The sequence below is a fragment of the Panicum virgatum genome, chromosome 5N (genome assembly GCF_016808335.1).
Source record: "Panicum virgatum strain AP13 chromosome 5N, P.virgatum_v5, whole genome shotgun sequence".
Classification (NCBI taxonomy): domain Eukaryota; kingdom Viridiplantae; phylum Streptophyta; class Magnoliopsida; order Poales; family Poaceae; genus Panicum; species Panicum virgatum.
In genome coordinates this window covers 48,902,647-48,926,722 of record NC_053149.1, presented here as the reverse complement: position 1 = coordinate 48,926,722, position 24,076 = coordinate 48,902,647, and the positions used below count along the sequence as shown (strand labels likewise).

General features: G+C 47.8%; 2 protein-coding genes and 1 long non-coding RNA gene across 8 annotated transcripts; 2 read left to right on the top strand and 1 right to left on the bottom strand.

Annotated features, from left to right (window-relative positions):
• Positions 1-5,600: 5,600 nt before the first annotated feature.
• LOC120672850 lies at positions 5,601-10,533 on the bottom strand. 6 transcript variants are annotated; one of them, XR_005674347.1, is made up of 5 exons: positions 10,071-10,533; positions 9,784-9,876; positions 7,348-7,498; positions 6,409-6,922; positions 5,601-6,075 (listed from the first exon to the last, which is right to left on the bottom strand). It is a non-coding gene; the product is annotated as an uncharacterized LOC120672850 (long non-coding RNA). The 6 variants fall into 6 exon arrangements; XR_005674348.1 differs by having other exon boundaries at positions 5,601-6,023; XR_005674349.1 differs by having other exon boundaries at positions 5,601-6,012.
• Positions 10,534-13,744: 3,211 nt separating this feature from the next.
• On the top strand, positions 13,745-15,045 carry LOC120672056. Its single transcript, XM_039952348.1, has 2 exons — positions 13,745-14,712; positions 14,820-15,045. The coding sequence occupies exons 1-2, from the start codon at positions 13,827-13,829 to the stop codon at positions 14,864-14,866; spliced, it is 933 nt and encodes a 310-aa protein (XP_039808282.1). The 5' UTR covers positions 13,745-13,826; the 3' UTR covers positions 14,867-15,045.
• Positions 15,046-18,857: 3,812 nt separating this feature from the next.
• Positions 18,858-20,613, top strand: LOC120673982 (molybdate transporter 2-like). The gene is made up of 2 exons (XM_039955046.1): positions 18,858-18,900; positions 18,943-20,613. The coding sequence occupies exon 2, from the start codon at positions 18,967-18,969 to the stop codon at positions 20,353-20,355; it is 1,389 nt and encodes a 462-aa protein (XP_039810980.1). The 5' UTR covers positions 18,858-18,900; positions 18,943-18,966; the 3' UTR covers positions 20,356-20,613.
• The last annotated feature ends 3,463 nt before the right edge of the window (positions 20,614-24,076 follow it).

Here is a 24,076-nt window from a genome sequence, read left to right as displayed (position 1 = left end):
TCCACATCTGAAAACCCAGCCGCGGAGAGGCCACTAAAACGGGCAAAAAACTTTGCACAAAGCTTGCCGTCGAGGACCGCTCTGAAACTGTGAAAGGTTTCCGTTTTGCAAGCTGGATCTCGATCACCGGGGAGCTTGGACGACTCTGAATATTTAGCACCAGGCAAGGTGACGCCCCGATCCGATCTTACGGCTGGAAGATGCCCCCCGTCAGCATCGAGCGGCCATGGTCCCGGAGGCCTTTGCGTGCTGCAGCATGGCCGGAGCGGTCCTCGGTGGTGGTTCAGTCGGTTGCGGCTTCGCTGAAATCGCCAAGTTTTTTTAGGTTTCCCTTTTTTAATCAGCCATTGCCAGAGAGGGTAACAGGCGCTTTGATTTGTAAAAGTCCCGTAGCAGAGGTGGTCGTGTTAGATGCGCTAAGTCCATCAACTTGCCGTAAAATCGTATTGGCGCTTCCAACTTGCCCGCGAACGGTCGCCATCGGTTTTGACGAAGCGGCAACCTGCTGATCTGTGATGAGATAGAAAGGAGCCAGAAATGAAGAGGAATCGCCTTCTATACTGAGGGGCATGACTTGGAAAGCACCGTCACCTACTATAGATGTGAAAACACGGCTGCATTTATATTGCTTATAAGATAAGAAACAGCATGTGAAATTAGGCGGGAATGGTGTGTGGGTGCTCGCGCGAGAGAGATTGCGCATTGGACTTCTTAGAAAATGAGTTTAAGTATCTGAGATCATGTTTACTTTCTTATGTACTTGCGAGTATCGGAAAGCACTGATGAGAATTTTTGTTGATTTCATCTCATGTTCGAAACACATATTGTACAGAAAAAGAGGTCATAATGACTAGAAATTTGGAATCCGCCAAAAATTTCAAGTCAATCAGCATTTACAGCACTAATATAAATTTGCTCGACGATGGAATGGAACAGGATTTGTAGGATGAAGCAGATCAGCTAGTTGAGAGACTCGTCTCCAAGACGAAGAGCTACGCAGGGTCGCCGGGTTTCAGACGTTTCCACGATGAACAGATATTCAGATATTCAGACAGCGGCAGCACGGGCGGCGGTTCAACGTCCTAAATGAGACAGTGCTATCGGTCTGCGTGCTGTCCATTTCCCTGTGCAGTGGTACTTTACTACTAGTCGTACGGCGAAGATACCCGGGAAAATGTACTGGCAGGTGGCAGCGGCAAGCACGAGTCGCCGATGAGCGAACGAGGCGGCGATCGAGTGAAAACGTGGCCAGACAAAAGCAGCATCGGCGGCCGGGCTCAACTGCTAATCCGAGTCGTATTAGCAGTAAGCATCACTCAACCTGTGTTGTAAGATCAGAATTAGGTGCCGGGTAGCATCGCGGCGCACACCGGCATTGGTGTGGTCATCCATCCGTCCATGCTTTAATAATGGTACGAACAGTTGTAGCTTAAGCTAGGCTTGTCAAGAGACAGAGACGTGACCTTCAGTCTTCAGAAACGCCGGTTTGTGTTCAAGTCATTCAGGCCTTCACTGCAAAGGAACGGAAAGTGAAGGAATTTTAGCGGATTTCGAAACACCGGTTCATCACAATAATAAGGCTTAGCATTGTTGGAGGTTGGTACAATATGCTAGCACGTACATCGACCGAATTTTAATTAACTGATGCACAGGATACCTCGAGCTCGCGCCGCGGTCGTGCGCATGCTTCCCTGCTGGCCTGGCCTGACAGCAAGATGCGTACTTGCTGCTGCTCCCCCCTGCCTGACGCCTTTTTCTCCGGTTCCAGGTAGAGATGTCGATGCAGATTCTCCGGCCGAGATTGCCATTGGCGACGGCCTGTTGACCGCCCCTGAAGACCCGTGCAGAATAATCAATCTATCTCGCCTGCCTGTGCCTGTGCCTGCACGAGGCGCATCCGCATAAAATAGTCTCAGGGCACTGACTGGCCAAGCCAAGCCGGCAATCCATTCATTCTTATATACCCCGTGGTGGCGTGACGCGCTTGTTGCGTTGCAGGTGGTTCCACGCAACGCGCTGCGGCCTCCCCGGTTCCCGAACCCTGTCGGGGTCCAGCAGAGATCACGCAAACACAGCTCCAAGCCTCCAATCACCACGCTTACAACAGAGTAGCTTAATTTTCTTGGCCAAATCCAAATCCCATGCATGCCTATTGCCTAGGCCCTAGGGCGCCAACGGCCGATCAGATGAGGGCGGCCTGAAGAGCGAAGACCACGCATCGCACATGCTGTGTGTCTAGTGGCAGGTCCCTGTTGGAGGGAAACAAGTTGTCAGTTTACGCCGGCAGGTCCGCCGCCGGTCAAGCTCCGCACGTCCGATGGTCTGATCGATCTGGTGAATGCGTGCGTGGCGCCCGTCAATCGTCCTACGCTGAGCGAGCAGGGTCGGCGGCCACCACCACCAGTGGGCAGTGGCGCCCCGTGAGCGCACAGGGATCCCTGGCAGGAGGACTACCCGTACGCGTCACAGGCCATCCAGGGAAAAGCGCTCGATCGCCGTGCGATGCACGCACAGCCACGTAGACTGCTGCCGCCTGCCGGCCGGGGCCGGTATCAAATCCGAGCTGGTACTACTCGTGTCGTGCCGATCGGACGAGACGCTCGCGGTCGGTCGCGGCAGTGTAAAACCCTACCCGGCTGCCGCGCGGATCCGTTTCCCACGACGAGTGCGGAGCGATGAACGATCGGATGAATGAATTGAATCACCTCGCGACCCATGAACGCCCAATCAGCAAGGAGGCAGGCAGCTCCTCACTCCACCTGTGGCGATGGCTGGCAGGGGCTGGGACGCCGGGTCAGAGAACTCTCATGAGGCGGGAGCCGGGAGGCACTGAGGCAGTACCTACCACCGGCGCCTAGTACAAGCTAGTGCCGGGCCGGAGCAGGAGGGTCTAGGGAACGAAGCGGAATCCCGTGACCGTGATCGACCCGCTCGGCGGCAGGCGGGGCGTACTGCTGGCACAGTGCCGCCGCGTACTAGTCCGCATTCCACATTTCCACCAGGCGCGCCGCAGCTAACTGCGGCGTCCACCGAAAGTGCCCGCGAAGCCGCAACGGCGAACGCTTGCTTGCTCAGTCTCTCTGCACGGAGATCACGGCGGGCTACGACGGGCGGCGGACACCGGCGGACACCTGCGGCGACCGGCGAGTGCGAGCCAGCAGGGCTCAGCAGGCTCATTGAGGGAGGTGTGTGCCGAGCGCCTGCGAGCAAGCGAGGAGGATGGCAGCTAAGCGGCCCACGTAAATGACAAAGGAGCGGAAAACAGGAAGCCCACTGCTCCGGCACAGTAGTGATATTTTGTTTTCTTGGGTCTGTTTGGATCCAGGGGCTAAAAATTAGCCTCTCCTATTTTAGTCCCTTTTAGCCCAAAGAATCCAAACATGTGGGGCTATTTGGGACTAAAGTGAATTAGCCCCCTCTAAAAAAATTAGCTACTCTAAGGGGTGCTTATTGTTATTGGGGCTAATTCTACATGGGTCCCACCAAAAAGTCACTTTTCTCCTCACTCTCTATGCATGGAAGGTAGAGCCAATGATTGAAATCAAATTAACCCATGGATCCAAACAACTCTAGAAGCTAAATTTTAGAGAACTAATTCAATAGTTAAGTTTTAGTTCTCAAATTAGTCCAAAGACTAAAGATTCAAACAGGATCCTTGTCTGTTAACACTGGCTCTTGAAAGGCCCAGGTGTTTTTCTGCAGCTTCGGTACCCGCCGGCCTGCATGCCCCCCACACTCTAGTGGTCCAATCTAGCCCGTAAATGTAGCTTGCCGCTCCAAGTTGCTTGGCCCACAGATGCAATGTGTTTACCCAGGCCATACCCAGCTTCCATCCATTCATTAATATTATATACTATACTAACGGGCCAAGATTTGGGGAGCTCCCGTGCGTTCTGGCTCCATGTGGGTCCCATATACTATTTATGTGGGACCCATATACTGTTTAAGTGGGACCCATATGCTGTTCAGGTGGGACCTATGTGTGGCTCATGTGCTATTCAGGTAGGACCCACGTGGACCTATGTACTGTTTAGGTGGGACCCACGTGGGACCCGTGTGTACTGTTCAAGTGGGGCCCACGTGGAACCTGTGTACTATTCATTTGGGACCTACGTACTATTTAGTTGGGACCCACGCATAAAATATATTTCATTATTTTCTATATACAAAAAATAATAACACAACTTTGTATACTATGTTCACATGTGGTAGCTCTACTACTTTTTGGATTTTACTTTCACTTCGTAAACTCGCAAAATATAATCGAATCATTCATTCATTGCTAATCTTATCTTTTTTTTTACCAAAACTAATAACCAATGTAAACCAATCCATCAACTGTACCTACTAAAAAATACTAAGATGTTTGGAATTGACGCAATCTCAAACTCTAACTTTTAGATTCTATTCAATACATAGATACGATGTTGCTTTGAACATAGTAAGAGATAATATTTTTTCATTATTATTTTAGATCAACTTTTTGATATAGGCGCGCATAGCGCGCCAACCTGACTAGTTTCTATAATCGAGACCAGCTTTCCTCTTGTTTCCATCACTACTAGAGATGCCAGGCCATGGATGCCACGGGCATGTATTTAATTTTCTTTCCATATGCAACAATATTATTTATTTTTTTAAAAAATAATACACGTCTTTCTTTTTCTTCCATAAATCCTTTCAAAACAATTAATGACACGAATTACAGGTGAATGCCTGTGCAAAGAAAAATAAAGTGTGTGTCAAAAAAAAACGCGGGTATGCGAGTTGGGATTATAACGCTCCTCGACGTACGGTCACCAGGGTGCTCGCCTCGACCAGCGGCTTCTTCTACTTTTTGTTGCGCTCCTTCCGCACCTGCTTGTCCTCGCGATCGTGCCTCGCAGCGGCGCCGCCGACCCTGCTACTCTTCAACCCACCGCTGGCCACAGCCTGCCGCCTATCCCTAGCAGTGGCCCCTTGTCCTTGACCTTCTCTGTTTGACCACCGCCGTCTCGTTGTGGCCGGGATCGTTGTGGGAGAGGAGAGCCCACCTGTTAGCTACTATTTATATGTATGTCTGGGATCGATTGAGATGGGCAGATTGCCATGCATAAATTCACAAACATAGGATCACCGTGTGTGAAAATATTTGTATCAGGGAAGGAAATAAGAGGCTAATTATGGGAGATGATATGACAAATGAGGAAGGACATGCATGATTACAGGGAGCGTATCCTAATTGTTGATTGTAGCTAATCGGCTTTCCATATGAGATCCATGATTATTGCCCCCCACCTTTCTTACCGTAATCAATTAATGTTGACATTTCCTAAATTAATGTTGATGTTGCCTAAATAACACGTTAAATGTGATGGGTGGGTACGCTAGTTACATAAGAGAGCCATGGTGAGAAAATTTAGCGGTTTTAGGTGAAAATATTTTAGAAATAACTGTTTTCATTTATCCACCATCTTAAGACATGAGGTGTGGACCATCTGTGAGGGATAAGGGTGGTTGACCTTGGGTGAGAAAAGGTTCCAATTCTTTCAACTTTTATAGCATACTAGTTGGGTGCCCGTGCGTTGCAACCGGATTTTTTAAAAAAAAAATACTAAATCAGCACTGCAACAGAATTCCTTTTTTTAAAAGTACACACATAGATACACAATTCCTTATACTCCAACACAGACGTTCAGAAAGATTATAGCACAACTTGTGGTTTCCAGAAAACAGGCATCGACAAGCTGGAGCACCTTGCTGCAGAAAGTGCCAAAATCCTAAAATCCACCAAGTAAAGAAGTCGCTCTCTACCCTTTATCTAAGAGAACATCGTTTGTCAAGTCATATTTGCTACTGTTAAGATTCCAGAAGGTTATCAGGCACTTTGGAAGACGTTCTAGTCTTCTGGATCATTTTCTTCAGAGCCGCCATTGCCGTGAACTCGAGCTCCAAGATTTCTGAAGGACACTGCCTCCAGCTGAGCGCAACCAGGTTTAAAAGGCAGCAGCTCCCAGCATCTAGTTGCTCTAACTACAATATAACTACAATATGGTCAGGAAAAGCATGCACTTCCACCAGGTGAAAATGATAGGCCTACACAGATAGGAGATAAAGATCACTCTCCCAAAAGAGATGTAAATCACAATTGCTCGGTCTTTCAGAATCTCACACAAGAATAGTACACTGTAAAAACAACAAAGTTATTGTAGAATACATTGAACAGTTTCTTTGTTTAAAAAGGTCAAACTCATACAACCAAGGCACTAAAGCTTTTGAGTTGCAATTTGTCCCAGACAATCCAATGTAGTGAGTGCCATTAGGCTCCACTTCACCAATGACTAAAAGTCGGACATGTTAGAAGTAACCGATATTCTTCTGAGTAGCTTTTGAGAATTTAAAAGCAGCTATATATGCCAGATTTATTACCTCAAACCATCCCGCTATTGCTTCTGAAATCTTTCTTGGCTTAAGACATAAGCTTCCTATGTTTGCCTTCCAGTTAGCTTTAAACACAAATATTTCAATAAAGAATGAAGTTTCAGGAAAGTGATATGAAAGCAAGTGATATAACTCCAATGCCTTTCAGGAATGCAGTTTGTCCCCGAATAAGTTCGCTTTGATCAGAGGCCTCCAAATCTTTATTAACCTAAAAAAACACAATTCTAAAGAAACATGCAGACATTACAGATTCCAAAATTTTTATCAAAGAAAGAAGAAAGTTTTACGTTTTAGGCTTATTCTGAGGGACCACCTTATAATCAGTTCAAAGTGTCTGGTAACATCAGCGAGGCATCACTCCAGGAAGTCATCCATCTGCACGATAGCAGAGATAAACCATTGGAAATTGCAAGAAAGCAAGCCCACAGGTGGTTGATATTTCTTCATTTGCATTATTAAGCTCTTGAATCACAGGAAGAAGGCTCCCCAAATTTGTCCAGATCTGAGCATATGCAAGAACATCGGAGTTTCAGAAAATAAAAAAAAAGTAAACTAACAAATATCAAACAGGACACAAGAGTTCACATGCTGTCACGAGTTATTTTCTTTTCTGGAAGAGAAATCTTTGCAAGCTATAGTTGCATGGTTATACAGTTTTATGCTGAGAGGTTTGCAGAAATACAACTTCAAACAATGCCTTCGGTGATTTTCAAAGTGGTGAACTGTACATACACTTCAAGCAGGGAGCATTTTAGGAATAAAACCAATACAAGTAAAAAGTAACAAAACAGTGGCTACATTGTGTCAGCTGCCTAGAGTTTAAAGAGACTTAGATGTCTTAGTTTTCTGTGGATATAAGAAGATATTTTGGTTTATATGCAGAGCAGTAAGTAGCATACAGATGAACTAAAAAAGGAGCAGACTTACCATTAGCATTGTCAAGGGGCTCAAAAAGAATTAAAAGTTCCTGCAATGCACGCTGGCGATCCTTCAGAGAAATGGAAGAGTTTTTTAAGTCAGCAATTGCAACTTTCATTAAGTCAGCATCTGATGGTATCTTTCACTTCACCATCAACTCCTGCTAGAAAACATATTCAGTGTAGTGAATAGCCATGTTTTAACCTTTACCTTTCAACTAAATAGACGGCCATGTCATGGGTAGGAAGTACTGTTCACGCCGTGAACAGTAATAGGTCTAGGATATTAAGAAAGCTTAGATTAGCTTGGTTTGTTATTTTCTTAAATTTAGAGATTGGTTTCTTAAGGGTTAAGTCAGGGTTTCTTAAGGGTCAAGTCAGCCCATCTATATAAGGATGGGATTGTATCTCTTTTAATCAAGCAATGAATTATCAACCAATCTAATCTCTGTCTATCTCTTCTAAACAACCAAGCCTGCGGTAGAGGGGAAAACCTCGCCGGAGAAGACATAGATCGCGGCCATGAAAAGCATAGCCTAGGTCTAGTTATCGTCATGGACCCAAGGTTCATGACAACTTGGTATCACGAGTCTGGCGATCCTCGCCTACTCGCTCCCGCTCACCATCACCACCATCCGCCGCCGCCGACCACCCTTTTCGCCGCGCCAACCACCCCCTCCAGTTACCCGCGCCGACCTCCCCACTGCCACTTAACTTCAATGGATTTTCCTAAATTTAATGGGAAATCTGATCCTCTGGCCTTCATCAACCAATGCGAATCCTACTTCAACCGGGAGCGCATCATGGAGGAAGAAAAGGTATGGATGGCTGCCCGTAATTTGGAAGATGATGCCCGGGTTTGGTTCCTCCAAGTCCAGCAGGATGAGGGCACCCCGGCGTGGCGCCGCTTCACCAAGCTCCTGCCCCTGCGCTTTGGATCGCCTCCGAGCTGCAATCTACTTCATAATGTGTCCACAATGCTAGATCGCCTAGCGTCAGAGCTCCTCCAACTCAGCGATCAGATCGAAAGATCCGATCGCAGGCGTCGGGCGGCAGTTCGCCTACAGGCAGCGGCACGTGGACTCTTGGCACGCCGGTGGGCACAATCTCTCCGTGAGGAGAAGTGTCTGGCTGTGTGCCCATCAACGGAGGAGCAGGCAGCGGTGCGCCTACAAGCTGCAGGGCGAGGTTTCCTTGCCCGACGGGTGGCGCGGAAGATGCGCATGCTGCTCGGCTCATCGCTGTCGTACGTGTTCATCCACTCGGCCTCGCCCATACATCCTGTGGCTCCAATTGAAGTGGAGGTCCGAGTATGGGGACTTTCAGTGCAGCGAACGCGCAACGCCGTCCAGCAACAGGCATCGATGGCTATGGCCGTCTCGTTTGTTATGGCACCCGCCTTGGTGCTGGACAAACCCAAAGCACGAGTGGGCTGGTACACCCTCCACCCTTCAGCCCATATGAAGCCAGCGGATGCACTCTTCCCATGGGATCCAGGAGAAACAAGCATCACGTGCAGGTCAAAGCTGCCATGGGGCTATGAAGGACGGGAGCCATGGCCTCCACCAGACCACCACAGCTCAAGGGCGAGCTGTTTTCGAAGGAGGGGGGAGATGTCATGGGTAGGAAGTACTGTTCACGCCGTGAACAGTAATAGGTCTAGGATATTAAGAAAGCTTAGATTAGCTTGGTTTGTTATTTTCTTAAATTTAGAGATTGGTTTCTTAAGGGTTAAGTCAGGGTTTCTTAAGTGTCAAGTCAGCCCATCTATATAAGGATGGGATTGTATCTCTTTTAATCAAGCAATGAATTATCAACCAATCTAATCTCTTTCTATCTCTTCTAAACAACCAAGCCTGCGGTAGAGGGGAAAACCTCGCCGGAGAAGACATAGATCGCGGCCATGAAAAGCATAGCCTAGGTCTAGTTATCGTCATGGACCCCATAAGTCGGACGAATGGCTTGCATCTACGTGGTTGGTTTGACGCGAGCCATGAACAATCCAGGACTACTGAAAGAATATATGCCACAATAGATTTATCTTTTCTTTGGCTAATAACAGTTACAAACAAATGTGTGGAGCAAAACTCAAACCTTGTGAAGTCAACAAATATAACAAGAACATTCTAATACCTTGGGCACTTAGGAATAAGTTTTCCACTAATGTACTGTTAGTCAAAATGATAGAACAAGGGGAAAAAAAAACTGTCCCCAGCTCCAGGCACTGAAGTACTAATTCACCTGCTAAATGTACGAGTTGTATAGTAAAGCAGAGCGCCAAAACAGCACAAGTAATCTAGATCATGATCAAACCAAACTCTTTTGTATACAACCCAAGTAATACAAATAACTACAAAATAAATAGGATGATGGAATATCACACCACAAAGCTGATAATAAATTAACAGAAGTCAGAATACTGACGCAGTGAAGCTGTGTTTATTACCTTAATCTCCTGGTGCGGCTTCAGCAGCTCATCTGCAGACAATTTCTTGCACATCAGCTTCCTCCTTTTTCAGCTTCTCTGGATCAGAATTTCCTGCCCCACAAAGACCAGAAACATTCAGCAAAATACAGAGTTGTCTTTATATGCTCAAACTCAACCAAACTCTACAACACAAATGCAACATCAATTATCCAGTGGCCCGACTTTTTTCCTGTATAAAACTTTAAACTCCCAAAGAAAATCGAAAGATCGTACAGCAGAATTTAGGGGGTTTGGGATTCCCGTACCAATAGCCTACTGCAACATGCTGTGGAGGGAGCCGAAGCCACCATCGATGTTGTCCTCTTCCACCGACGAGCCTCCAGCAGCATCCCCCTCCACAACCAAATTCACCTCCACAAGCCCACTCAAGCGTGATGGGGCGGAAGGCTGGCCGAGGCTCAGCGTGGCACAGAGCGACAGGGATGGCGTCGACCCGCGCAGCTCGAGGCGAGGCGCTACGGGCGTGGCGTTGAAGGTAGGGAAGCTGGGCGACAGCGCGGGGGCTGTAGTTGGCTGGCGGATTCGAGCGCAGAGGAGTGGCGCGGAGGCGGAGGTGGGGGCGCAGGGCGGACGAGGAGTGGCGGCGACGGCTAGCGCGGTAGGAGGGGTGGTGGTGGGAGGGCGACGACAGCAGGAGGGGGGAGAGCGTCGGCAGAGAGGTGGCAGAGGAGGCGGCTAGGGCAGCGCGAGGGGGACGGCAGGGATGCGGCGGGACTCGATCTAAGGTGGGAGAGGAAGAGGCCAGGTGGGTCGGAGAAGAGTTGGAGGCAGGAGATGCACACGATGACGATCAGACGGCTGATATGCGATTCTGGCAGACTCATCGGGAGGCAGACACATGGGAGGGGTCAACAGACTTCCTTCTTTTTACGTAGATAGTAGATAGTAGAAGTAGTAGTAGATAGTAGAAATAGATGTGTAGAACCCAACTACTACCTCCCTAAAAAATTTATATGTTACTCTCAGATTATTGACAATTTTTCCCTAAAAAGTTTGTCATCTTAACTTATGGACAGCTTGTACCCTCTACACTAATTCCATATTTTTCATTCTCCCCTAAGAGCATCTCCAAGAGCTCTTTGTATCTATGAATAGCTAAAATTTTGATATAACTATTATGTAAAACGAAATAGCTAGCGAAAAAGGGATGAAATCCAACAGCTTCTCCAAAATCCAAAAAGAGATGTCTAGCGTTCAGCGTTAGGCAAAGATGTCCAGTGCCACCCTCTGGATAGGAAACGAGGATAGAAGACGAGGTAGATAGAGTTTCTGTTGGATATGAGTTTTTTGTCTTCCTTTTTTTAACTAAGTCACCCAAAATACAAGAGCTTTTGGAGACGCTCTAAATCTTCTCATTCATGAATCCTGATGATCCAGACCATACATGGGCCGGTTAACGAAACGTTTCCACTTAATTACGTCAGCAAATAAAATAGAATCACACCACCAATTAGTGTAGTTCGATAAATTTTCAATAGCGCTAATCTTTTTTTAGATTTCCTCTAGCACTATTCCGGACCAGCGAAGTGGTTGACTGGTTGCAGATTTTGTAGGTTGTATAAGAGTTGATGATCAAATTAGAGTTAGGCAAATACGATACGGAGAGGCCTCTCCATTTATGGGTGTATCTGTATCTCGAGAGTCATTTTGTTACTTCCATAAGCCTATTGGAAGAAGTAGTAACTCTACTGGCTTGTTGAATTGCAGATTGAAGTTCACTAATCGGACTCTAAAGACAGATACCGCTCAAAATATCTAGGGAAGTGAGGACGGATATAGGTGAGTTTGTGGTGACGGCAGACGGCTGGCAAAAGGTCTCGGTCTCGCCGGTGCCTCCATCAATAACAATCAATTTCTAAAAAGGTCTATCGTGCGACCACGCAAGTCGCGTTGTCGCCCACCGCGTGAGAGTACGAGTGACTACGCAACCTTAGCATGGCCCGGACGGGAAAAATATCAGATGCTCTATCCCCTCCCCTCGTCGCTTGAAAGGCCACTTGGCACGTTCGCCTTGCACAGCCAGTAATGTCCTTGTTGGAACCAACAGCGATGAAAGATGGTCCCGTCCTCCGGACGAAACAGAATCGATGTCACAGGATACAGTTGGTGCACTACTTCAGCTGTTCACCGGGGGGCCGGACCAGAAGGAAAACAGAAGAGATGGCCCCGTCCCTACACCATCCCAAGAGTCACTTAAAATAACAAAGAAGATTTCTTCTTCAAAGTTTTGAAATAGACACCGGAATTCAGGATTGTTCGTTTTTTTTTAAAAAAAAGAATCTAAGGACTGGAAGGGGGGAGGGAGAGAAATGGGGTTAAGATATGGGTTAAAAATAGTGAAAATGCTTTGAAAACAAACAAAGTATAGTCCCGGTGATTCTGGCCTTGGCCTGCATCTTTTTTTAGTATAAACTACCTATCAAGTCTCAATCGAATCATCTCAAGAATGGATCAACTCGGACTACATTTTACAAAACTCGAAAGCTCTGTTTTTTAGCATAATTGCCGAGCACATCAGCATCATGATATTAAAGAAACAGCATCTAAATCGCATCTTCGTGTTAAATTCTTGACGGAAATGTTGGATATGATCTCCAGGCCCGATCCAAAGATCGGGCCAAATCCCCTTTGATCGCGCCCTGATCGGGGGCGCCCAGTCATTATGGCTGGTGGGCCCCCGTCGCCTGCGCTATATAGAATAGGAGGGGGGGCCGGGGCACGGACGCCCAGGTTGACCGCTGCCAAACCCCTCTCCCACAAACCCTACCGATCTAAGGGAGCGCAAGGCCGACGGGAAGCACCCCAGCGCCGCCACGACGTTCCCCACCGACGCCGCCGTTCCCGGCCAGTGCCGGTACCGGCCCGAAGGGTACCGGTACCCTCGCCGCCCATCGTCGCCCCCGGATCCACGTCTCGCCAACCCGGACTTCCTCGCCTCCATCCTCGACTCCATCGACGCCATGGCACCCGCGGGGTCGAGCTCCTCTGCGCCCCCTTCCACGGATGGTCTGCACCACTATCTCCATATCTTCTTCTCCTTTTGTTGTACTAGAACTAGGATGAACTCCGTGTTTATCTACTAGAAGATATCCCGTACTCGATCTTGTATGCCTAGAAATCGATCCAGTGTAGAACTCTAGAACTTTTGTATCAAACATTGGTATCAGTCGCCGATCTAGTGCATAGATCGGGTTTTGGGATAGAGTTTAGAAGGAGAAAGAATTGTTTTCGATGCAAATCGAAGAAAGAACCTCGAATTGATCTGAAGGAGAAAAGAAATGGCGCTAGGGTTTGGGCGCCCCGTCGCCGACGCCGGTTTTGATCCGGCGAGAAGGCCGGGCAGCCGTCGGATCCGATCCGACGGTATGCATCTGCAGGCCGGCGAACGGGCCGATTGAGGCCCAGGCGGGGGGCGCACGTGGGCCGTTTCGGCGGCCCGTTCGTCCGCTGTTGGGCCAAGGGCCCAGGCGCCGGGGGGAGGGGCGCGACCGTGGGTCGAAAAAGGCCACGGGCCGCATGAACAGTTCAAGTTTTGGTTTTTCTTTTATTTCAGAAGCAATTTGAATATGAATTCTGGTTGAATTTGTTTAGAATTTGAATCTCTGCAAACAAATGCACCAACGTGTATTATTTTTTTTAGAACAGAAATTTACAAGAATTATGCTTCTGAATATTTAGAATTTTACATGTTTCCACTGCAAAGAATTTATTTTGTCTCTATATTATTTTGAACCAACGAGATAATTAATATAGAGGCCTATAGAATTTTATTTCTCAGAATTTTCAGTATATTATAATGTTGTAATTTCTGACCAAAGTTGATATTGCAATATTATAATTTTATTCAGAATTTTGTATACATTATATCTTTTTCTGCCCAACGGTGATTTAGATTTAATGTACAGATCATTGCATGTTTTAATTTTGACCAACGTTAAATTGATACATGCATTTATTGTTGTCCTCACAAATTTTGAATTCAAATTTCAGGCTCCAATGCAATGACTTATGTGAATGCCATTCCTGAACTGGATGGCAACAACTATGGGAAATGGTACCAGAAATTGGAGATAGCTCTGGCGATGGCCAATATAGATTTGGCCATCACAACGCCAGCTCCACAAGAACCAGAAAAGCCCGTACGGGCACAGAATGAAGAAGCTGCTGCTTGGGCTATCCGAGAGAAGAATTATGACTCTGCTATGACCAGATATGATGCTGACAAGACACGTTGGAATGATTCCAACCGCAAGTGTCTTATGGTCATGAAGGGTTCCACTTCAGATGCCATCAAGATGGCGATCCCAGATTGTAACACCGCTTCAGAATATTTAGCAAAGGTGAAGAGTCAGTTTACTGGTTCTTCCAAGGCTTATGCTGCTATTCTTGCTGAGCAGCTTATCACCAAGAAATACACTGGCGGTGGCATCAGAGAACATATCTTAGAAATGAGCCACATGGCCAACAAGCTTAAGACAATGGACATGCCTTTGCCAGAAAAGTTCATTGTTCAGCTGGTCTTCAAGTCACTACCAAAGGCGTTTGAGGCATTTCATGTCAACTATAACGCTTTTCCAGAAGATTGGGGCATTGACAAGCTGATTGGCATGTGTGTTCAAGAAGAAGATCGCCTTAAGAACTCCAATGGTGGTGAGCTTGCTTTTCAAGTTCAACACAAGAAAAAGAATTTTCAGAATAAGAACTTCCAGCATAACAAGAAACCTTTCCCACCTGGCAAGAATCAGCATGAGAGTGGTCCTTCCAGACCACCTCCACAGAAAGACTGGGAAAATTTTCCAGTTGAACAAGACCAGTGCCTGAAGTGCAAAAAGAGAGGGCACTACAAGAGGGACTGCCCAGAATTCCTGAAAGAGTTGTTAAGAAAGGGTGAGGACACCATTACTTTTGTAGATGAATCCCTGTATTTAAGTTATGACAAATCCACCTGGTGGATTGATTCTGGTGCAACTACTCATGTTGCTAATTCTTTACAGGGATCAAGTATGAGGAGGACCCTGCCAAGAGGCGCAAGAAGAATTAAAGTTGCAAACGGTGTAGAAGCTGAAGTCGAAGCCATTGCAGAATTTCATTTAGAATTACATAGTGGCTTTGTACTTTGTTTGAGAGATGTTCTTTATGTACCGTCTTTGCAACGAAACTTAATAAGTGTGTCTAAATTAGATGATGACGCTATTGCTTGTCATTTTGGTGATGGCAAGTGTAAGATTCAAGTTAATTCAGAATGTGTTGGTCTTGCCTTCCGACAAGACAAATTATATTTGCTTTCATTATCTGAGAATGTGAATGCAGTATGTTCTGAGAATAAAAATGCCTCCTCATATGAGAATGTTACTAAGAAACGCAAACGAATTAATGCAATTTCGTCGAAATTATGGCACTGTCGTTTAGGCCATATTTCGAGGGGGAGAATAGAGCGCTTAGTGACAGCATCAATTCTTCCACCGTTAGAATTTTCAGATTTAGAACAATGTATTGATTGCATTAAAGGAAAATTCGTTAAGAACATAAAGAAAGGTGCCAAACGAAGTGCGGGAATTCTAGAAATAATTCACACAGATATATGTGGACCATTCCCTGTCACTACTGTAGATGGTTATGTTTCTTTCATAACATTTACAGACGATTACTCGCGTTATGGCTACATTTATCCAATTAAAGAACGATCAGAAGCATTGGATAAATTCAAAATATTTAAAGCAGAAGTAGAAAACCAACATGATTTAAAGATTAAGATAGTCAGATCCGACCGTGGGGGAGAGTACTACGGTCGACACACCCCCTATGGCCAAGTTCCAGGACCTTTTGCAAGGTTCCTTATGGAAAATGGCATAGTTGCCCAGTATTCTACACCGGGCGAGCCTCAGCAGAACGGAGTAGCAGAAAGAAGAAACCGTACCCTGATGGATATGGTCAGAAGTATGATGAGCTACTCCACATTACCGATTAATTTGTGGATGGAGGCATTAAAAACCGCCATTTACATTCTTAATCGGGTGCCAAGTAAATCGGTGCCGAAAACACCGTATGAACTATGGACAGGAAGAGAACCCTCGCTTAATCATTTTCGCGTATGGGGCTGTCCGGCTGAGGCCAAAGTATTTAATCCGAACATTGGGAAGCTAGATCCCAAGACAGTCAGTTGCCATTTTATTGGCTACCCAGAAAAGTCTAAGGGATATCGTTTTTATTGTCCCGACAGACACACGAAGTTTGTAGAAACAAGACACGCTGCCTTCTTAGAAGATCAGATGATCAGGGGGAGCATAGTAGCCAGAAAAATTGACCTTGAGGAGAAGCGGGTATACGTTCCCACTCCGATGATTCAAGAGCCTTATTTCTCGTTACCTGTGGTTGTGGCACCGATAGAGCAGGAAACTGCAATGCCAACACCTGCTGTCAGTCTACCTGATGTTGCAGTGCAAGAAACTGCGGTGCCACCTCCTGTTGTTGGTTCTCCTGGCTTGGCATTAAATGGAAATGAGGACCCTGTTCCTCAGGACCAAGTAGAACCCGTTGCCATGGATGAGGGGGAACAACAACAGCCTCCTGTGCAAGAAATACCATTCGCAGTGGCCCCGAGAAGGTCACAAAGAACTAGAAAACCAGCTATTTCTAAAGACTATGAAGTCTATCATAGTGAAGAAATACAGAATGAGGGTGATCCCACCTCTTTTGAAGAAGCCATGAAAAGCGCCAATTCATCCAAATGGTTTGCAGCCATGGAAGATGAAATGAGATCCATGAATACCAATAAAGTTTGGGACTTAGAAGAAATTCCCAAAGGAGCCAAAACAGTAGGCTGCAAGTGGGTCTACAAAACGAAATGTGACTCCAAAGGGAATATAGAAAGATATAAAGCGCGGCTCGTGGCAAAAGGCTTCACGCAAAGAGAAGGAATAGATTACAATGAGACATTCTCTCCGGTCTCATGTAAAGACTCTTTCAGAATAATAATGGCCTTAGTGGCACATTATGATTTAGAATTGCATCAGATGGATGTGAAGACGGCATTTCTAAATGGGGATTTGTATGAAGATGTCTACATGGCACAGCCCAAAGGTTTTGTCATGGAAGGGAAAGAAAATTTAGGATGCCGCTTGAGAAAATCGATTTATGGCTTGAAGCAAGCCTCGAGGCAGTGGTACTTGAAATTTGATGAAACAATTAGAAAGTTTGGATTTAAAGAAAATGAAGAGGACAATTGTATTTATGCGAAGTTCAAGAACGGAAAATTTATTTTCCTCATCTTGTATGTGGATGACATTCTGCTAGCTAGCAGTGATGTTAATCTACTACTGGAGACAAAAAAAAAATTCTTGTCCTCGAAATTTGATATGAAAGATCTTGGTGAAGCTTCGTTTGTATTAGGAATTGAGATTCACCGAGATAGAAGAAGAGGGGTTTTAGGATTATCACAGAAAGCATACTTAGAAAAGATATTAAAGAAATACGGTATGCATGCGAGCAAGCCCACACCTGCTCCAATAGTCAAGGGCGACAGTTTCGGGAAACATCAGTGTCCCAAGAACCAGTATGAGCTCGAGCAAATGAAGGCAGTGCCTTATGCTTCAGCTGTCGGAAGCTTACAGTATGCACAAGTGTGCACACGCCCTGACTTAAGTTTCGTTACCGGGGTACTTGGCAGATACCAGAGTAATCCAGGCATAGAGCACTGGAAAATGGTAAAGAAAGCTTTGCGCTATGTGAGGGGCACAACTGGCCTCATGCTAACATATAGAAAATCAGAAACTTTAGAAATAGAAGGGTATTCAGATTCAGATTTTGCAGGAGATGCAGATGATAGAAAGTCCACATCTGGATACATCTTCACTCTTGCGAAAGGAGCAATATCGTGGAAAAGCTCCAAACAGACAGTTACAGCATCCTCCACAATGTATGCTGAATTTGTGGCATGTTATGAGGCCTCGGGGCAGGTCACATGGCTAAAGAAATTCGTACCCGGATTGAAAGTGGTCGACAGCATAGAAAAACCACTGAAATTATACTGCGACAACGAGCCAGCAGTATTCTATGCTCATAACAACAAGTCGAGTGGTGCTGCCAAACACATTGACATCAAGTTTTATGTTGTTAAAGAGCAAGTCCAGGATCAAACTATTTGTCTAGAACATATCAGAACGAACAAGATGTTAGCGGATCCGCTTACAAAAGGCCTACCACCCAATGTGTTCAGAGAACACTTAGCCGGCATGGGTTTAAGGGAAAGCCTATGATTCCTGGACAAAGAGGGCCCTAGAATAAGAATCTGTTTCAGACCGGAAAAGTGATTGTGGCTGTTAATCTGACAGTAATAACTGTCATGACGAGGCACGCCCTATACACTGATCTGCGATGGAATGAACCAAACTCAGATAAAGAACAAGAATAAGAAAATGAGAGATCAAGGGGGAGAATGTTGGATATGATCTCCAGGCCCGATCCAAAGATCGGGCCAAATCCCCTTTGATCGCGCCCTGATCGGGGGCGCCCAGTCATTATGGCTGGTGGGCCCCCGTCGCCTGCGCTATATAGAATAGGAGGGGGGGCCGGGGCACGGACGCCCAGGTTGACCGCTGCCAAACCCCTCTCCCACAAACCCTACCGATCTAAGGGAGCGCAAGGCCGACGGGAAGCACCCCAGCGCCGCCACGACGTTCCCCACCGACGCCGCCGTTCCCGGCCAGTGCCGGTACCGGCCCGAAGGGTACCGGTACCCTCGCCGCCCATCGTCGCCCCCGGATCCACGTCTCGCCAATCCGGACTTCCTCGCCTCCATCCTCGACTCCATCGACGCCATGGCACCCGCGGGGTCGAGCTCCTCTGCGCCCCCTTCCACGGATGGTCTGCACCACTATCTCCATATCTTCTTCTCCTTTTGTTGTACTAGAACTAGGATGAACTCCGTGTTTATCTACTAGAAGATATCCCGTACTCGATCTTGTATGCCTAGAAATCGATCTAGTGTAGAACTCTAGAACTTTTGTATCAAACAGGAAACAGCAGCCGTGCATATTTTATCAGCTCAGTGGAGCCACCGGGCCGCATCTCCCGTCAGAAACGTGCAACCCAATCCCACCGCAAAGCGTATATCCAGAGGAAGTCGTTGCCCGTCGCTCACTCATGGCGTCCGCCGCCGCCGCCGACCCGCTCCTCCCCGGCGAGGGCAGCGGCCGCCGCCCCGGGTTCCTCCCCTCCTCCATCCGCCTCAAGACGTCCGTCTGGTCCGAGCTGGGCGGCGCGGTCGGCGACCTGGGCACCTACATCCCCATTGTGCTCGCGCTGTCGCTGGCGTCGCACCTCGACCTCGGCACCACGCTCATCTTCACCGCGCTCTACAACTTCGCCACGGGCCTGCTCTTTGGCATCCCCATGCCCGTGCAGCCCATGAAATCGATCGCCGCCGTCGCGCTCTCCTCGGCGCACCTCACCGTCCCGCAGATCATGTCCGCGGGGCTCGCGGTCGCCGCCATCCTGCTCTTCCTCGGCGCCACGGGCCTCATGACCTGCATCTACCGCCTCCTCCCGCTCCCCGTCGTGCGCGGCGTCCAGCTCTCGCAGGGGCTCTCCTTCGCCTTCACCGCCGTCAAGTACATCCGCTACGTCCAGGACTTCTCCCACTCGTCCTCTGCCTCCACCGCCGGGCCGCGCCCGCTCCTCGGCCTCGACGGCCTGGTCCTCGCGCTCGCCGCGCTGCTGTTCATCATCCTCGCCACCGGCTCCGGCGACGACGAGGACGTCGCCAGCGACGGCACCATCCGCCGCCGCCGCTCCTGCAGCCGCGTCCCGGCGGCGCTCATCGTGTTCGCGCTCGGCCTGCTGCTCTGCTTCGTGCGCGACCCGTCGATCGTGCGAGGCCTTCGCTTCGGGCCGGCGCCGCTGCGGATCGTCAGCATCACCTGGGACGATTTCAAGACCGGGTTCTGGGAAGGCGCCGTGCCGCAGCTCCCGCTGTCCGTGCTCAACTCGGTGATCGCCGTGTGCAAACTCTCGTCGGACCTATTCCCCGAGCGCGCCGAGCTGTCCCCGGCGAGGGTGTCGGTGAGCGTGGGCCTCATGAACTTCGTCGGCTGCTGGTTCGGCGCCATGCCGTGCTGCCACGGTGCGGGCGGGCTGGCGGGGCAGTACCGCTTCGGCGGCCGGAGCGGCGCGTCCGTGGTGTTCCTGGCCATCGGCAAGCTGGCGCTGGGGCTCGTGTTCGGCAACTCGTTCGTGACCATCCTCGGCCAGTTCCCGATCGGGATACTGGGCGTCATGCTGCTTTTCTCTGGGGTCGAGCTCGCCATGGCGTCGCGCGACATGGGCACCAAGGAGGAGTCCTTCGTCATGCTCATCTGCGCCGGCGTCTCGCTCACGGGGTCGAGCGCCGCACTGGGGTTCATCTCGGGGATTGTTTTGTACTTGCTGCTGCGCGTCCGGGACGTGGACTACCGAGGCCTGATCAGCCGTTGGGGCGCTGGCCGGCGGCAAACCGGGAGCAAAGTTGGGGGAGATGGTGACGAAGATGCTTGATCAACAACATGTATGATGTATCGTTAGGAATCAATGGCTACAAGACACAAGATCGAACAGATTCATACTCACGAGTCGATTTGTCAAATATTTGTTGTGACAAAAGGTTTGCACTGAGATTATGCGACAACTTTTAGCCTTGTACCGTTGTACGTTCTAGCAAGATTTGTGGCCTCTGGATGAATGTTTCCTCATACATATTTTTTCTATGACCGGGCGGGCCATATTTCAAGTTACAATTCAATCCACACCTGCTTATTTTTCCCTTCTTCTTCCACTTCACTATATGCCATCCCACATGTACAGTGGGGCACTCTGTCAATCCTGCTGTCTGTATGCAGGCTGAAGAGAATGACCACAACTGAACTGAATTGTGAACAATTGAAGATGATCGGCGCGTGAAGCACAATGTCCATTTGTCCGTGTGTCCGGCCCACTATGTCTGTGTGCTAGGCTAGTCTCAGTGGGAGTTTTAAGGGCACAGTTATCTAGACTGAGAACTGGGTAACTATGCCAGATGTGTTTCATGGTGATGAAACTCTCCTCACATCCCATAAAACCCCATCATTCTATCTCCTTATCATGTCAGCAAAATTGATGATAAATGTCATGAAATGCTCCATGAAACCCCATTGAGACTGGTCTTAGACCCACAAATGGATCCAACTTCGTGTTGTCACCGTTGTTCTCTTCCATAGTTCCTGATTTTTTATTTTATTTTATTTTTTTACATTTTTTCCAGAAACATACTTCGGATATAAAAAATTGCAAAACTATACCTCTACCGCCAGTTCAACTGGCGATAACCCTAAGAAATCGCCGGTTGAGCCGGTGGCACCCCCTACCGCCATTTGGATCGACGGTAAGTGCCTGCGATAGGGGGCCAGCTTCCTTCTGCTGGATCAGAGGGCGGGGAGCCGCTTTCGCCGATTCATCTGGCGGAAGGAGCTTTCGCCGAATCAGGCGGCGGAAGCCCTTCCTTCAGCCGGATCAGGCAGCTAAAAATGGACGGAAAAGCCACTAAAATTCTGAAAGAAATAAAGAGGGGGAGGGGAGTGGAGGCCTTGGCGAAGCCATGCCGGATCTGTGATTCGCTCCACATATTTTTTTCAAAATGCTGACTTTTTTTCAGATCTTAGTTTAGTTTATGTAGATATTTTATTATTTCTGATTTCTGCATATTAGTTATGGAATGATACGTATTACAGTAGATGATATTAGTAATAGACTTTGCACTTAGATAATATTAGTTAGTTTATAATATATTAGACGTTGTTGTTTTTATATATTAATTTAGAAACGTATTGTTGCTAGGCTTGGTATATATAATATTGGGGAGTAGTAAATTTTCTTATTTTGGATATACATAATATTATTTTTATTGATAGTGTGTTATATAATATTAGTCAGCACATAGATCTAAAAATTTGAGGGCACTTCTCACAACTCGAGATCTAATATTACTATAAGCAAATTAGGTACATATAATTAGGCTACTAACCTTAATACTGTTGATTTATATTTAGGAAAATTGGTTAGTAATTCAAATAGTTTTAATTAAAGTATTGTTGTTAACAGACATGTCAGACAATTTGTGTTTCCAAGTGTTCTATAGGTCAGGGGAGGTTCGTTATGGTCCTGAAGGGGTAGATTTGTCTGAATTTAAGTCCATCACAAAAGTAGTACCTAGAGCAAGAGAGAGGACTTGGGGGGTCAATATGCAACTGGTTATTTAAATGCTATGGTCTTAATCGAGAGCAACATGAGTTGTACATCGTGGCAGTCATTAATCGAAATCAAGTTGTTTCTTGAGAGTTGATGCCTCTGGAAGCTAAGGAACGAATAATTGGCGGGACTATGTGAATATTGCTACTCATCGTGGGTTACCACTAGTGTTGTTTGTTCAAACTTTTCTAAAAGTTGGGTCTAGTAGTCAAATACAAGAGGAAGTCCAGGGCGACCAAGATACAACCCAGGAAGACCCAGCTGGGAACATTACTGAGAGTATCCATGGAGCAAATGAGGACAGAATGATGAAGGCCATGAGGGTCTTGGTGATAACCCTCCCCGTGAACCAACAGGAGAGGTCGATGAGGGTGCAGTCAACCCTAGCATAGTTGAAAATTTCGAGAGGGAGAATGAATACCACATCAATGCTATGGATGATGACTTCTCAGATGACGAGGACGAGCATCATGTCCCACATGACTGGCCAACCTATGACTTTTTAAACCTTTCTGTGAATGAACAAGAAGGTGTCGGGTGGGAGTATAAAGAGAATGAGGTCTTACTTGGTGCTTTGTGCCGTAGCGGGGATGATGTCAAGGATGCCATAAAACGTCGGTCTACCTTGTCGTTGCAAACACAGTTTAGAGTGTTGAAGAGTAGTCCGCACGTATACGAAGTATGCTGTGTTCACAACAATTTCCCATTCCGAGTTCACGCATATAAGGGAAGTGGAAGGATTATTGGGAAGTCAGTAGACTGGTGGAGCACACTTGCCTACTTCAGCAATTGGACCAACATCACCGCAACCTTACAACTGCTTTTGTTGCTAACTACATGTATCCTCAGATCATTGACAACCCGAGCTTCGAGATGAAGTCCATAATATGTGCTGTTGAGGAGAAATTCAAGTACAAAATCAGCTATAACAAGGCTTATAGAGCAAAGCAGAAGTAAGGATGGCAGCGGATCGGGTTCGGGGCGGATATTCACAGATTTTGGGTTTGCGGGATTCGGGTTCGGGTTTCGATTTCTGCCTGTGGATTTGCGGGTTCGGATACCCGAAATATTTAGGGTTTGAGGAAGATTCACAATTTTACCCGTGGAGCTCCATTGGGCCTCCAAAAACTACCAACCCAATATAGCCCACCTAACAACCCTAGGCATATAACCTAAAAATTCTATCCCCACCCACCAGTCCCTCACCCCCTTCTTAACTCATCCCGACGGCCGCCAGGCGCCAGGCACCCACCCGCCCTCGATCTCCTCCTTCCCTTCCGGCCCTCCACATCCACCTCCGGCCAACCCCACCACCCCGCGCCCAGACACCTGCACGTTCGTGGCTCAAAGCACAGCTCGCCGGGCCTCCCTAAGGCCAGCACCAGCACCAGACCGCCCTTGCGCTGCCTGCACGAGGCAGACCGCCGCCTCAACTCCCTGTTCCACCAGGGCGACTTCGACGCGACGCTCCACCTCATGCGCTCCTCGCCGTGCCCGCCCTATGTGCCCCTAGCCAACCGGCTCGTCTTCGACCTTCGCCGCCGGAGCCGCCCCGCCGATGCCCGGATGCAGAGCGCACGGAGGACACCCACGGCCCCGCGACCCACACGTCCCCCGCCGGCCGCCGCGCAGAGTCTGCCTGCGCCCCGCACACCCCAGCCGCGCTGACCGCGCCACTGCTGACGTCACCCAGCCGCGCCGGCCACGCCTCCAGGCCGCGCCACCCTCGCTAGTGAAAGCATCTAGGCCCCTAATTTGAGTTTTGGTAATTAATGACAACATTTGTGGACTAACGATTTCATTTGAGATGATGAGCATAGGTTAGTCCATGGATGGATGAGGTTGTATCATGTTTATGGAACATGTTGGAGATGATATGCAAAGCTTGGTCTCAAGGCAAAGGTATCATGTAGGGCTTTTGCATTTTACCGGTCATAAGGTGATTAGCGGATGAAAAATGACCGGGTTTATAGGATAGATAGTCGGGCTATCAAGA

Excerpts from the sequence above, each read along its gene's own strand:
- LOC120673982 (XM_039955046.1), top strand. The coding sequence starts at position 18,967 with ATGGCGTCCGCCGCCGCCGCCGACCCGCTCCTCCCCGGCGAGGGCAGC.
- LOC120672056 (XM_039952348.1), top strand. The coding sequence starts at position 13,827 with ATGACTTATGTGAATGCCATTCCTGAACTGGATGGCAACAACTATGGG. Across the intron at positions 14,713-14,819 it reads GAAAGAGTTGTTAAGAAAGG|GGATCAAGTATGAGGAGGAC; the intron begins GTGAGGACACCA and ends AATTCTTTACAG.